Source organism: Xiphophorus hellerii, chromosome 22, assembly GCF_003331165.1.
Source record: "Xiphophorus hellerii strain 12219 chromosome 22, Xiphophorus_hellerii-4.1, whole genome shotgun sequence".
Taxonomy (NCBI): Eukaryota; Metazoa; Chordata; class Actinopteri; order Cyprinodontiformes; family Poeciliidae; genus Xiphophorus; species Xiphophorus hellerii.
The window spans coordinates 6,819,605-6,835,932 of record NC_045693.1 but is presented as its reverse complement, the minus strand read 5'-3'; the positions used below and the strand labels follow the sequence as shown (position 1 = coordinate 6,835,932).

The 16,328-nt window shown below is 37.8% G+C and overlaps 2 protein-coding genes across 3 annotated transcripts in view; one reads left to right on the top strand and one right to left on the bottom strand.

Moving 5' to 3' along the window:
- The window catches only part of sertad2b (SERTA domain containing 2b), a 35,153-nt gene extending 30,768 nt beyond the window's left edge, over nucleotides 1–4,385 (bottom strand). For both annotated transcript variants that reach the window (XM_032554009.1, XM_032554010.1), the window contains exon 1: nucleotides 4,221–4,385. The gene's annotated coding sequence lies outside the window, so the exon portion shown is untranslated. The remainder of the gene's footprint in view (nucleotides 1–4,220) is intronic.
- Nucleotides 4,386–8,355: 3,970 nt separating this feature from the next.
- On the top strand, nucleotides 8,356–16,149 carry inaa (internexin neuronal intermediate filament protein, alpha a). The gene is made up of 5 exons (XM_032552416.1): nucleotides 8,356–8,806; nucleotides 11,594–11,824; nucleotides 12,751–13,278; nucleotides 15,044–15,168; nucleotides 15,957–16,149. The coding sequence occupies exons 1-5, from the start codon at nucleotides 8,513–8,515 to the stop codon at nucleotides 16,147–16,149; spliced, it is 1,371 nt and encodes a 456-aa protein (XP_032408307.1). The 5' UTR covers nucleotides 8,356–8,512.
- The last annotated feature ends 179 nt before the right edge of the window (nucleotides 16,150–16,328 follow it).

Sequence of the window (16,328 nt, the reverse complement as noted above, 5' to 3'; positions counted from 1 at the left end):
TGATATCCACCCAAAGATTTGCCCTGCGTATGAATGACTTTATGTACATCCATCCATCTTCGCTTCATCCATTATTAATGTTTCAGGTTTTCCTTTGGCTTCTTTCTACTAACGCTGCTCTAACCGACATTCGATCCCACTTCTCCATGTGCTTTTCTGCACACCAGCATGTTTGTACACTAAGTTAATGGGCCTCAGACCTGAACTTGTTTTGTCTTGTCTAGCCTGGATCTCTGATTGCAGCACAAAACGTCCTCAACGCTGGACAGTTAGCGTACTGTAACCACATCTGTACAACATGCTGAAGGGTACAAAGAGTGACGGATCTTTATGTTTAGATTGTTTGTTTTTTTTAAAAATCAATTTTGACTGTTTTTAAGTTAAATTTTAGGTTTGGTATATCCAGAGTTCAGTGTTTCCGTTAAAGAAATGACAGATGAACAATCTAACTGACATAATTTGTGCAAAAATCATGTCTCAGAGCCTGAGAGATGCGTCACATTTCTGCTGATTATTTCCACTGCAGACCAAACATTTCACTAACAGCTTTATGGTTGTTGCTAAGTCATTGTCATATGCCTCAAACTACCTTAGCTATTGCATGTTTTGAGCAATTATGCAAATCGGAACCAGTTATGTTTCTTGTGTTTTTTTAAACAGACAATGTGTAGCGATTATCAGTGGTGCTACACAAGGTTCCGTTCTAAGTCCATTTTTGTTTTCTTTTTACATTCTAACATAAGTTGGCATCATCTGTACGAAAAAGTGACGGCTCTTTGTTTCCTTTGCCTTCAGTCATAGAAGGCAAAACATCAGACCTTCTGATGACCTTCTGATGACCTTCTGAAGGTTAGTCAGCCATTTTGGATGTTTTCAAGTTATATTTTAGGTTTGTTGTATCCACAGCTCAGTGTTTTTGTACAGATGGATGAATTAACTGGCATAAATTGTGCAAAAATCATGCGAGATGTGTCATAATTCAGCTGATTATTACCAAGTCTTTGACTAACAGCCTCATGCATAGCAACACACTGCTGCAAAATTACAGTGATTTACCTCACTGATTATTTTTTAGTCTTCTTTCCAATATTTTAGTATAATTCTTTATCATATTTGACTCATAATTAAATGCATTAGCACCTCCACCTGCTAGCAGACCAGTTAGCTTCATCCACGCTACAGTTTTAAAGCGATTACTCCAGTCTGAGACCATTCAGACCAGAAGGGTGGGGTTTCTCTGACCTGCAGGTCCATCTTAATAAGCTTACTGCAGGTTCTGCATGTTGGGAGGCTGAGCAGCAGGTCAGAAGTTCGGGTCCAGCAGATAACGCCACATGAGTGGAGGAAACGCAGTGGAGTAACGGCGTTCTTACTGAGGGATTACTGAGTGCCGATGCTATCATCACAACCACTCTCCCAATGTCTATTTATAGTTCACACCGCTCCGTCTCCCTCTCTTTCTCCGTCTAATTCTCCACAGTGAATGCCAACTGCATTAAAAGGAGATGGTCTGTAACAGGCCGAGAGTCGGAAAGAAATATAATACATTGCCACGGCAACCAATAACAACAGCCCCGGGAGCGCAGAGCAAAGAATATGTTTAAGTGCATCAGGAATTAACACTAAAAAAACCCCACAAAACATTTCCCACACAAAAAAGTACGCAAAAACACAGAAGTGATCGCCTGAACACTCGTGGTGGTTGATTAGTTAACTTAAACACCTGCAATAATGATTATCTGTCAGAAAATGTGTGTCGTTCACCTTATTTTGTGTTAATTGAACCGAAATACTCCGAACTGCACAGCAGTTGCACAGCAGTTGATAAAAGTTAAGCTAGCATAGCTGACCTGCTCTCCACTTTCTTATATAGGTTTTTAATTAAAGCTTTTTACTGACCTGTGAAGCGATTACCTTTGGACCTTGTTATCTTGCTGTCACAGCGTTTTCAATAAAAATTTTGCGTCCCTTTTTCAGATTCTTTGCTTGTATAATTTCCCACCACCGGTATTCCTGACTCAATGCAAAGCAACAGCGCAGTGAGTCACATGACGTCCAATCCACTAGATCACTGAGTGGATTTTCCATTTACGTTTTACAAAGGAATTTTAAAAAGCATTACCTGTTATTGCTTTGAATACAGCGTGCAGCTGCTGCCGAGTTACTGTCCGCACATGGATGCAGGAACATAAAGGAAAAAGAAAGAAGCAGGAAATGTTGGTGGGGACTGTCCCCGTCAGGCCAAAGTTGGTGGGGATATGTCCACTTCCTTCAGGAAGTTACGCCTCTGGATTTGAGACTACTTTTTGTTGGCCAAAATAAGCTTACATTTACATTTTTTTATCTGTTTTATATTTTCTTTGACACACTAAACATAATGGGTGATTTTGTGTTTATATATAAATCTATTTTTTATTCTGATGACGGTTTATAAATAAAAGTAGCAAAAACAGTTTTGAAGTAATTTTATTTGGCCAAATCCAATATTTACTTCTTTTTTTTTTAAAGCATAAAATGTGAATTATTGTATTTCAAATATATATTGTGATATTAATTTTTGACATCATTGCACTTCCCTATTTCATGTACGTTCCACCAGGCTGTTTCAAGTATTCAGATTCTGGGTTGTTTGCGTTTAAATGCGAGGCGGATGCTGATTTCGCCTGCCAGAGCGATGTCTGAGCAGGAAGCAGGGAGGACCTGCAGCACCTTAATCTGGATTAACGGCTAAATTAGAAGCAAGGTTGCTCCTGTAATCCCACTGACAGGTTCATCAGCGCGGCATCTATCTGCTGCGGCCTGGACGGGTCGCCAGGCGGTCCACACACAGAGAGACGCATGAAGATGACCAGGTTGTTGCATTTGTGTGTGTGAATGTTTAAGACTGATGGCAATCAAAGCAAACACACCCCCACGCAAACACACACACACACACACCCCCCCCACACACACACGTGTTCAGCAGCAGCAACAAGTCTCAGTGCAGCTCCCCATCAGGAGGCAGAATGAGCATTAGGAGAAACTCTGTTGCATAACGAAGCTGCAGCAACAGCAGTAATCCACAATCAATCAATCAATCAATCAATCAATCAATCAATGGATGGATGGATGGATGGATGGATGGATGGATGGATGGATAGATAGAATGGATGGATGGATGGATGGATGAATAGATGAATGGATGGCAGGACAGATGGATGGACATTTGGATGGATGGAAAGAAGGATGGATGGATGGATGGAAAGAAGGATGGAAGGATAGAAAGAAGGATGGATGGATGGATAGAAAGAAGGATGGATGATGGAAGGATAGAAAGAAGGATGGATGGAAAGAAGGAGGGATGGATGGAAAGAAGGATGGATGATGGAAGGATAGAAAGAAGGATGGATGGAAAGAAGGAGGGATGGATGGAAGGATGGAAAGAAGGATGGATGGATGGATGGATGGATGGATGGATGGATGGATGGATGGATGGATGGATGGATGGAAAGAAGGACGGATGGATTTCTATAAGCATCTCTTCTTTAACTGCCACTGTAAAAAACCTCCTTGTTGAATCAACTTTATTTTAATCATTTTTTACAGCGGATCAGAGACTCAGGAACTAAAATATTCTCTACCTCTGGTTCCTGTTCCGTTAAGAGTCCAAATAAATTCCAGGACTTTTTCAAACTTTTCAAGACAGATAACCAGGAACTAAAATCAGTTTTCAAACATGAGGAAAATAATCAAATCTGGTCTTTTTTTTATCTATGTATTTAAAAAAGAAAAAGAATTTAGATATTTAAATCTGATCACTGTGGTGAAAGTTCTGTGAAATTCAAAATGTTTCATCATTTACCAGATTAAACCAAATTAATCCGATTGTAAAATCTCAATCAAGTCACATTCAAGCGATCAATTTACTCAACTTTTCCTGTTTCACCTCAAACCGGTGATTAAATTCCGCTTAATTCCTCATGTTTTCCGGCGCAGATTTGGCGCCACGCCGGTTTTATGACGAGTGACAACACCTCGGCGACGTAACGGGAATTTCACGCAGCGCTTTTCCACTCGGCTGACTGGAAACGTCCCAGTCAGTCAACACCAAACAAACCGAGACACTTTACAACAAACAAACAAACGTGTTTTTGACACGGAAATGTCCCGGGAGACACCGCGACTGACAAGTGAACCGCAGGAATCCCGCAGAGTTCAAGCCCGCACTTTGAGACACTCACCCTCCGTGGGAGACACGTCCAGCACGGTGACCGAACCGGAACACAGAGGTGGAGAAATAAAATGTGTTCGGGGAGGAAATCCACTCCGTCCGGCGCCAAGATGTCTGCTGGCTGCCGCACCTGAAGACCCAAAGTCCGCTGTGGAAAGCCAGCCACGGCGAAGTAACATCAGCCAGGCTGGTGGTGCGTTCAAGCACCGCGCAATCGAGGAGGAAATGGGAGCTCCCTGCACTGTCAGCGACTCAGAAAGCTATTTTTAGATTATTTGGCACAGAGCCGGTCCGAAGGCTTCAGGGGCCCCAAACAGAATATTGTTTTAGATAATATCACGAAGCAAATATTTGATATTTACATTAGCAGAGTTCACTTCATAATTTATATGTTATTTATGATGGACAGAGAAGTTAAAAAATTAAACACAAGTAAAATCTCTGAAAAGGTAGTGACTTGAATTGTGATTATAATCTAAAAATTCAGACTTTTTTCTCAGAATTCTCACTCTAATCTCAAAATTCAGACGTTCATCTGAAAATGTGGACATTCATCTCAGAATTCTGATGTTTTCTTAGATTTCTGTCTTTAAAAATTTAGAATTTAATCTCATAATTATGACTTTAATCTCAAAATTCTGACTTTTTTTCTTAGAATTCTGACTTACATCTAAAAATTCTGAGTTAAACCTCAGAATTCTAACTTTAATCTCAAAATTCAGACTTTCATCTGAAAATGTGGACATTCATCTCAGAATTCTGACGTTTTCTTAGAATTCTGTCTTTAAAAATTTAGAATTTGATCTCATAATTATGACTTTAATCTCAAAATTCTGACTTTTTTTCTTAGAATTCTGACTTACATCTAAAAATTCTGAGTTAAACCTCAGAATTCTAACTTTAATCTCAAAATTCAGACTTTCATCTGAAAATTCTGATGTTTTTTCCTCATAACTCTGACTTTAATCTGAAAATCCAGGTGTTAATCTCAGAATTTTGACTTCTTTTTTTTTTCCAGAATTCTGAGTTTAATCGGTCACTTGATCTCAAAATTGAAAATGTGGACTTTAATTTGAGAATTCAGACTTTTTTCTCAGAATTCTGTTTTTAATCTCATCTTGTCCCTGCTGTAGAAAAGACTCCCCCACAACATGACACTGCCACCACCGTGCTTCACCATAGGAGAGTAGAGTTCAGGTCGATATGCAGTGCTTACTTTCCTTTTCATTTAGCATTGTCGGTCAGGAAGCCTCATTTTGGTCAAATGTGACCACACTAACTTCCAAATGTGGTCAAATTTGGTCAAATTTAATTTGTAGTAGTGTTTCCTCAGAATAATGGAAGAACTGAGAGTTAATAAAGTTCCACTATTGGGGATTAAATAAAAAGAAATCTATATAACATTTTATTAGTCAATTACTTTACATTTAACAGACGCAAGAGGTAAAATGTTCATGCAAAGCTACAAAATATGCAGAAGTCAATTGGCATTTTTAAAAAAACAAAATTAAAACATGCTGCCATTTTGATAAATTAACCAAAAATATCTGATAAAGGTTTCAGACATATTAATACATAAGCTTTGCTTTGGATCTTTTTCAAGAAACCTTTGCTGTTTATATTTTAATGATAAAATCATTTTAAGCATTTAAATACCTACCTTATTCTCCCCAACAAACATGTAAACAACACTTTTGCAGAAGTTTTTTGTAAATAGAGCCTATTGGGACACCGGCACCGTGCTGAGTTCAAGGTATTTATTTATTCCCACTGTCCATGAACGCATCAGCTCGTCTCAACGCTGACAGACGTGTTGTGCGGTGAGTCACAGCTGACTCAGAGTTTCGTGTCCCGCCCACACAACACGGGGGCAGCCAATAGCGGCTGCGCGGAAGCGTGAGCAGTCACGCAGCCCACCGCACGGTTCCTCTTCCTCTGTGCGTGGTAGCGTGGGGGGCCGCGGGGGGACGCTGTCCGGAAGCCATGCCTGTAAAGAGAGAGACGTACTCTGGGAAAATACGTAGTAAACGTGTCAGATTCATTTTAAAACGCGAGAAATGAGTAAATAAATAAGTAAATCGTTAGTAATATAGATGTTATAATAAAGAAGTAGCAGCTAAATTTGTACATTTGTAAATTCAGGTAAGATGTGAAAGAAAAACAGTCATTTTGGGGAAATCCTTTATGATCAGATTAGCAAATTAAATACAGATTACAAGAAGTATGATGACCAGTTATGGGTAGTAACTAGTTACATTTACTCAATTACACTTACTAAAGGAAGTTTTCTGGGGAGGAAATGAATTTTATTTGTATTTTTACTACTACCTTTTATTTTTACTTGGGTAATTTTATTTTGAAGTGTTGCTACTCTTGTATGAGTAAAATGTCTGATGAGTAACTTCACTGAATGAAGAAAAAGCTTGATTATAGTTTTTTATTTATATTTATACTGAGTTGAATTATATTTATACAATTTGAATTAATTCAATCAATTTCACCTCGAGTCTGAGTCAAATATTCAAATATCATAAGGTTTTTGACAGCTGAATAAAATAAAAAATAATTTGTGTAAATTTTCAACTATCAGCTTTAAACTAATCTATATCATTTCTATAACAGATATATATATATATATATAATTATATGAATTATTTATGTGTATTGGAGGCTGCTGGAACGGACGTGTTCTGAATTGCTCTGCCCTCTAGTGTTGGACATGGGAACTGCAACAGAAGTACCGCCGAACAACAACTGTTCTCCGTATTCATTTATTTTCTCTTAAAGGTTTAAAAACTCTGTGATTGAACCGATCTAAGTTTCTTTTTTATTATTCTGCGTGTATTTAACATCTAACCCAGTCTTGGCGGTTTACTTGAGGGGAAGGCTCACATTTTCACGTTTTGTCCTGCTGCGCCCTCGTGTGGAAAAGGACTGAAACTACATCTAAAACCGCGAGCAAAATATCTGATAAATTAAAAAATTTTAAAATTTAATTTGTAGATTTTAGCCTGCTGAATCGGACCGATACTGATATGTAACAAGACGAACATCAGCCAATACAGATGCTGATGTCCATCACTTTAGTAAAATCAGTTTGTGATTATAAGGAAGACATTAAATAATAAAAATATAAATTCTGCAGTATCTAACTTTTACTAAAAAAATATACATTTCTACATATTTGCTGAACTTGTCACTATGTCCTAATATAAAACAGATAATCTGTGAAAAAATTTAGCTCCTCTGCTATCTCGCAGTACTAACTAGAAACAACCAATTAGAGTCAGGAGGCGGGTTTTAGTGCTGTCAATCACCCTATGTGTGGCGCTCTCAGCAGCTAGTGTAGCATGTTCTGAATGCCTAAGCTAGTCAGTATACCCTACCGATGATGGTGGATAAACGGTTTTCCTGTAATGGTAAGTTGTTTCTCCTCCATTAGCATATTTAGCAAGTACATGTGGTTGATTGAGCGCGCTAAGACCCGCCTCCTGGCTCTGATTAGTTGGTTTCAGCCGGGAGTGGTGCATTTCTTCAGGGGGCTATAGGAGCTCATAGCTCACAAATTATCTGTCTTATGTCCCATCAGAACATGGTGATGGTTTTAATACATATTCAGAGGTGGGGAGAGGACCCAAAAACTGTACTCAAATAAGAGTAGTTACACTTCAACATATTTTTACTCAAGTAAAAGTAAAAAGTAGCCACCCAAGAAATGTATCAAATTGTCAATCATTTAATATTAAAAAGAAAAAATATCATCAAATGGACCAAATTATGAAGTTAAGTGGAATTTTTGGTATTTTAAACTCCAAAAATACACAAATTTTTATATATGTAACAAAAGGTAGCAAAATCAGGCAAAAAAAAGTTTCCAAATCAGTTTCTTTCAATAAAAAAAACTTATCAAACTTTAGCACAAACTGCAGGGGTGTGTCTGTTTATGGGGAATTTTTGGTTAAAACATGTTAAAACATTCAGTGGGTGGTGAATCCAGAAATTGTACTCAAGTAAGAGTAGCAATAATTAATCAAGTAAAAGTAAAAAGTACAAATACACCTAAAGGTAATTTAAATAAACAACTTAATGAAGTAAATGTAATTGAGTAAATGTAAAAACTTACAAATGCAAATATGTATTTTGATAAAAGTTACGTATAGCACCTTTAAGGAAAAAAAAAAGTCAAAGTGAACAGATGTCCTCCTTCATGGTTTGGGTGTAATTGGCTTGGCTCCACCCGCTGCCCTCTAAACCCATTAAAGCTCTTTAGGTCCGACATTTTTGCCTCTGAGTCAGAGCAAGATGAGCTTCGGAGACCGACACACCGTGTCGTCCTACCGCAAGATCTTCGGAGATTCTGCCCGCTTCCCGACCTCTGCCTCCCGCATGGGCAGCGCGGCTCCTCGGCCCTTCCCAGGGCCCAGAGCCACGACCGCTCCCCGCCACGGCGCATCCTCTGCAGGGATGTACAGACGCATCGGGCGGTCCTCCGCTCCGTTCTCTCTAGTTCCGACCGGTTCTTTCGATTTGAGCCAAACCTCTGTGGTCAACAATGAATTCAAAGTGATCAGAACCAACGAGAAGGAGCAGCTGCAGGTATGTGAGATTAAAATGAGCAAATGTTGGAAATTAAACCTGCTGGAGTTTGGTAAATATTATGAATTTAAGGCGCATATCTTACTTATCTAATTTATAAAAAAAGATAAAACAATATTTTTCATCACTGATACTGGGAAATCTTTTTAAAATGCATTAAACTTCATTAATATGGAAGATCAAAAGTGCCAAATTACTGTTGATAAGGAAATAATTCACACAAAAAAATCTCTGTAAATATGGAAACAAATACATAATTAACACAATTTACCACAAATGATTATTTGAAATTTGTACTGTTAATGGCTATATTTTTTTTTACCAACTAATTTCTGTATTAAATTGTTTCAAGATTGGTTGTGAATATTACCACAGGACTGTGACATCACTAAATACTGAAATAACTGCTCATGTTTCCTAATTTAACTTTGAAATAAACAGTTACTCAATCATTTAAATATCTAATTAAATTTATTTAATTAGATATTTTTGTGTGTGTTTCCACTGCAATATGCCTAACTGCAAATATTTATATATTTATGTATTATATTGAGACACTTTTGGTTTTTGATACAAACACAGGGCTATGAAATAATGAAAGAAATACTGAAACAATTATATTTACTTTCAACATATACTGAATACAGTACATTTTATAAATGATTAATGTACTTATTTCCATATTTAGAAAAAAATTAATTTTGTAATTTGGTACTTTTGGTCTTCCATATAATTTGCTTTTATAGTAATAATCAATGTGGTATTGTTTTGAAGCCACAATTCCTGGATGTTTCGTCTCATTGAGTCAAACTTGAGTTCTTCTGTATATCAACAAATACTGCAGAAAATCTACAACCAAATGGCTGGAAAAGAAAACAATCAACGCTTAGCAACGGCCTAGTCAAAGGCCACACCTCAAACTGTTGGAAATGCTGTGGTGGGATTAGGGTGGAAAAAATGTAGTGGATTAATCATTATTAATCAACTACTGAAATAATTAACTGGAGTACAGAGACTAAAAAAAAGGAAATTTGTTGAAAAAATAACACTGACCAGAAATTTTGAAAAACTGAACAAAAAATACACAAATTTAGCATTTAAGATAAAAATTATTTGTTTGTAAATATCCTCTATACAGAACTTCTCAAACAGGACTGTTTTATCCTCACCTGGCTCAAATTCTGTGAAAAGTATTATTTTATCTGCAAATGCATCCTTTTCTACAAATGATCAAGCATATCCTAACAGAATTTATGGAGCTAAATTAGTCTAAAAAATATTCACAATGCTAACAACAAAATGCGTATGTTAAAGTTGACAGATCCGTCCGCAGCTGGCTATTCGTGCACACGTTTCTCGATTTCTATACATTATTACTACTTGTGCAGTTTGAAATGTGGAAATTTGAGAGACAGTTTACACCCATGTGAATGTTGAGGTACGCATTCATGCATTGTGTTGTACACATTTGTGAATTATTTTGTACACTTACACATCTTTTTGTACGCTTGTGGACCTTATCTTACAAATCTTGTATGCGCTGGGAATCTTTTTGAGACTAATGTAGCTCCATAGAATGCTATGCGATTGCATTTTAAGAAATAAAATATTAGTTTTCTGATATTTTTTTTTTTATTGTATGAAATAAGCTTAAGTAGTAAAAAATCTGCACAATAAGCCATTATTTTAATACGATATCTCCATTAATTATTATAATAATTCTAAAATAACAGTTTATTGAGAACTAAGTGGGACATTAAGAGTGCATTTCTCAATTAGATGACGTACAAAACTCTCTGATAAAGTTGATAAATCATTACATTAGGAGTAAAGGAAATTGTTTCTATTCCATGACTGGCAGACACAGAAGCTAAAACAGATTTGTACCTTTGAAACTCACGCAACATGAAACCAATCTGTCCAAAAGTTTATCTTACAGCGTCTAAGGATGTGCCCAGAGATAATACATTAGGCTCAGTAATCCCGTCTTATTCTGCTTCCTGGCAAAGCGAGTTAATTGGTTCCTGTAACGTCCTTTGTCTCCCATCAGTTCCGTCTCTGCAGGCAGGGCCGACCCAAACCTTTTTTTGGCCCCTGGGCAACTTCCCCATACAATCAAGTCAACATTAAACGCTTCATGCTATGATTAGCATTATTTATAATTAACTTACATTATACCGGGGTTATGACTACTGATTTTAACCTCACAGTAGTAGCAAATGAACAAAATATATATATTTATTGTGAAATGCAGCGTGGTGTTAAAGTGTACAGTATTATTTTAAGTATTTGAAAGTAATATCTGCTGATAAACACTGAATTTACAGTAAACAAGTTTGATATTTTTTATTTTTGCTTTTATTATTATTGGAGCCTTGCAACAGAATTTTGCTCTCAAAGCCAAAGGCAACTAAAAGTGTTAATACATAGAATTTAAAAAACAAAATGCATTTAAGGAAAAACAAATCAAACAGAATAAGAACAAATTGAACAACAAAAAAAGTTGTCAGACTATAATAATTTGCCTATGTCTATTGTATATTTTCCCACTAGTGGCAGCAATTTTTTTTACGATGAAAAGGTTTTAAAAATCGCAGATATATTATTTTTTTCTTATCATGTAACCTTGGTGCTCTTGGGGGCCTCCTGCTGGAGTGGAGACCCTAAGCAGCTGCTTGCAATTAAAATCACACAAATCCAAACAGAACCACTTGTTTTGAATATTCTGTAGTTTTTCTTACATAAAGGTTAATTTGACTGTAAACAAGCCTTTGTGTCGCCGTTCAGGGTCTGAATGACCGCTTCGCCATGTTCATCGATAAAGTCCGGCATCTGGAGCAGCAGAACAAAGTCCTGGAGACGGAGCTGGTGAGCCTCCGGCAGAAACACGGCGAGCCTTCCCGCGTCGGGCTTCTCTACCAGGAGGAGATGAGAGACCTGCGCTGCCAGCTGGACGAGCTGAACCGGGACAAGAACCAAATCCTGATCGAGAGGAACAACATGGAGGACGAGCTGCAGGTGACACCAGATCAGGGGCTCTTCGGCACTTCTGCTCTTAAAAACTGCATAACCAATACATTTTTGAAATATAGATATGGAAAATGTAGATTTTTGTATATTTTATTGTAATAGAATCAATGATGCTATTATCAGCAATATTTAAACAAATTCTCTCACTACTTTCAAAACTAAGTTGTTGTTTTTTGGTTTAAATCAAACATTAAAGTTGCATAGAAAACAATTAATCAATTCTCTTTAAGGTAATGTTTTATGTTTTTCTTAGTTTTAAAATCCCCCAAAAATAAAATTGCGATTCTTTAAAATATAACCACAAATTTGATAGTATATATTTACTGTCAAATTTCATTGAGATGAAAATTTGGGCCAATATTGATATCCGATATCAATATTGCAGGTACTGCTGCTAACCAATACTTACCGATACTATATGTATTCCTCTACCTTTTTGACACCTTTGTAAATTTTTACATTTTACACTTTCAAAGTTAAAGGACATATAATGTGATTAGTCTGATTACATTTGCTGTACTGTTGTCAAAAGCATAATATTGCCCCTTTAACTTTTTTCTCACTTTCTTTCTAAAAAAGAAACTATAAATTACAAAAAGTATTTGCAAAAGTTGCTTTTGTTTCATAGAAACCCAAGTAGTTCATTGTTTGTTTTTTTCCTTAAACCTGGAAAATTTTATGTATTTTCTAGATTTCAAAAAAACTTGATTAATTTTTTTAGACATATATATTTTGTTGTGACCCCTAAAATTTTTGCCGGACCGGTTTGGTCCCCACTATGGAAATTTCCTGGGAGCGCCCCTGTCTTTGGTTTGTAAAGGTTGCAGACCCATACACTAGATGAAGTTAATCTTCTGGTTAATGTAAATTTAACCCAGCACTGAAATCAACCCTCGGTGTGTTTCCATTTTCAGAAGCTGAGCATAAAGTTCGATGAAGAGGCGAGGGTGCGGGAGGAAGCCGAGCAAACCCTGCGGTCCTTCAGGAAGGATGTGGACGACGCGGCGGTGGTCCGCCTGGACCTGGAGCGGCGCGTCGAGTCGCTGTCGGATGAAATCTCTTTCCTGAAAAAGGTGCATGAAGAGGAAATCGAGGAGCTGAGCAACATGATGGAGGCACAGCAGGTCTCCGTGGAGATAGAGCTCGCCAAACCGGACCTCACCTCGGCTCTGAAGGAGATCCGCAGCCAATACGAGTCCATTGCCTCCAAAAACCTGCAGTCGGCCGAGGAGTGGTACAAGAGCAAGTTCGCGAGCCTGAGCGAGCAGGCGAGCCGGAGCAACGAGGCGATGAGGGCCAGCAGGGAAGAGATCAACGAGTTCAGGAGGCAGCTGCAGTCCAAGACGGTGGAGATAGAGACCCTGAGGGGCGCCAACGAGTCTCTGGAGCGGCAGATAGGCGAGATGGAGGACACGCACAATGCCGAGGTCACAGCCATGCAGGCGAGTAGTTCAGGTTCTCACTCTACGTCAGGACAACGTTTGGGATTTAGTTTCTATAAGTTATATTTTTGTTACTCAACAGAATCCCTTCATGTTTTAAGGTGAAACTTCTAAACTTTTCAAAACTCAACTTCCCAGAATTCATGGGCCTCAACTTTACAGGTTTACTATCGGTTAATGTTCAAATAACGGAAAGGAAAATCCATCCATTGGTTGGTCCATCATCCATCCATTGGTTTGTTCCATCCATCCATTCATCCATTGGTTCCTCCATCCAGGCATCCACTCATCCATCCATCGGTTTGTTCCATCCATCCATCGGTTTGTTCTATCCATCCAAGCCACAGACAGTTTAACCAAAAAAAAAAATTAAAATAAAATTATATTTCTGTAAAATAACTGTCTTATTTTACAGAAGCAATTGAACAACCGTTCCTACTTTAATACATTTTTATTATCTTTGACTAGCAGGTAAACTTTCTCAAACAGTGATAATGCTAGAAGCACTGCTTAGTCATCTTGTGGGCTGAAAACTGATTGAAAAGTTTGAAGACAATGTTGACAAAACCGTTGTCCACATTAGCTTTGTCACAAGATTTATCATCCTGAGAAAACCCACAAGAAAAATATTTATAGCGAGGGTGGTGGTTCTTAGTTTGCATAATGTTGTGAAAACCAACCTGTTCAACCAAATATGTACTTTTAAAATCAGGTTATAAACAGTCAAGTTTTCTCTTGACTGTTTCTGAAGTACAATCAGATGAGAGAACGTTCTGGCAGTAAACGTCTGATTACAGTTCAAGGTGGGGTTAAGACTCAATCCTTGGGTTTTTCTAGGCGCGTGAGACTGAGACGACTGAAGTGACTCTTCATGTCTATTGGATTAATCTCCGACCTGCTATATCTGGAAAAGCCATCTGGCTTTTGCTGGCTTCTTACAGGGGTGAAAGGTTAAGCCTTGAAGACAAAAAGGAAATCCTCTATAAACTCTAGGAGGCTTCTTTAAAAGTATCACAAAGCTTCAACAGCGTTAGAGACTTTCAGACACTATACATTATGAACTTTGTAACTGACAGGCATCTTGGCAGGAAGTTCCTATGACAACAACAAACAAGCCACAAGCTTGGACGTAGCTCTCACCTCGTTCCTATCTATACATATAAGCAATTTAAGTACATTACAACTATTACTCGATCGCAATTTTTGAGTACTGTACCCACCTCTGTAATACTATGGTAAATACCAGTGATATTTACTGTTGTACTTACTGCCAAACTAGCAAAGTTCGCTTAGCTAACGTAGCTTTCATCTGCTAGCTGACATGGACATGTCGTCTATGTGTATGTTACTACATGTACTCACTGTGCCAGTCACCAGAACCTTGTTATTCACACAGTTTGTACGTCCTTTACAAATCTGTTTAAACATTAATTGTGTGCATCTATGGATTTCAGATCGTGAAGCTCCTAAATGTTGCAAACACTTCCTGTTCACTAGGAAGTTAACTATATCGTAGTATTTTTGAGGTAGCTTGTCAACATCATCTGACATAGTCAAACCTGACAGCAGCCATTTTGTTCATGCGTCTTTCTCTCGGACATTGGTTAAATGTTTCAAAGCCTTGGGTCCGCTATGCATTGTGTGTGTGTTTGAGTACTAAGATGGTGCGGATCACTTCCGGTTCAGACTTGTGGGAACTATGTATAGAATGATACAGAAATGAACTAATGTGAACAAGATTGAACTACTTTCTCCTTTGTGACAGGACACCATTAGCCACCTGGACACGGAGTTGAGGAACCTGAAGAGTGAGATGGCTCAGCACCTGAGGGAATACCAAGACCTGCTCAATGTCAAGATGGCTCTGGATATCGAGATTGCCGCTTACAGGTGCTAATCTAAAGAAAATGCTGAGGATCTCTAAAAAGTTAATTGCGCTAACACTAAGCTACTAATCATAGATATTAGTTCCGCTAAAGAACCACACCAACATGGTATTTAGCAGAAGCTAATGCGCTAACTTCAATTCAAAGTATATCGTCTCTTCAAAGACAACAACCCTCAAGCACCAATTTAATTCTGACATTGTAATTTACATGTCCTACAAAACCACTAGATATTGTATTTATGTTTATATCTTGTTCTCTACTGTCAGTGTTTTATTTTGAAAATGTGAGGAGAGGAAACGGAAATGCTGTGTTTTTTCACTCACTTCACAATAAGAGCATGAATATAAACGACCAATAACCAAAACCTCTCTATATGTTGCAGTTTATTCAACTGAAAGTTTACAAAAACAGACAGGTGAAATCAAAGCTTTAAATCCATCTGCTAAATGTTTTCAAAGTGGAAGATTTAGCTACACTACTAGCGGATTAGCTAAATGGTAAAAATCAAGCCTGGTTAAGATGTTCTGTGACATTTCAGTGATTATTTAGATGGAAGGGAACCACATTTTTCCGATTTTTATGCTCTGAAAATATGCTGAGGTGGTAACAAGTGGAGAAGTGATAATTTGGGCATTTTCTCTAGTCACATGAGCTACAAGGAGTCAAACTAAGCAAGCCGAACCTTTGGTAATTAGTTTTACAAACTTTAATCAATGTTTTCTGCATTTGTTCTTAAGAAAATTTTAAGTTTTAATCTCTCTACGTTTGTTTTTGTTTTGCTTCTGTTAGAAAACTATTGGAGGGAGAGGAGACCCACTTCAACTCTGGGATGTCGTTCGGCACGGCTAGCTACAGCTACCAAGCTCGAAGCTCGACCGAATCGTACAAAAGCAGCCAGAGGGAGAAAGGAGGAGCCATGAAGGAAAGCTTCAAGGGCATCAGCGAGGACAAAGAAGAGGCAGACATCAACTCCAACAACTGAACACAAGCAGGGGAGAAATTACACCCAATCGTGAGCATCAAAGCTGTAATGTAGGGTTACAGCTTTGATGCTGCATAGTAATTGCACTATTATGCAACTTTAAAACAAGAACTGGGTGCACAAGTTTGAATTGATCTTAAGTTTAGTCTAGTCTTGACACCATTTTTGTAGTTCTTTTT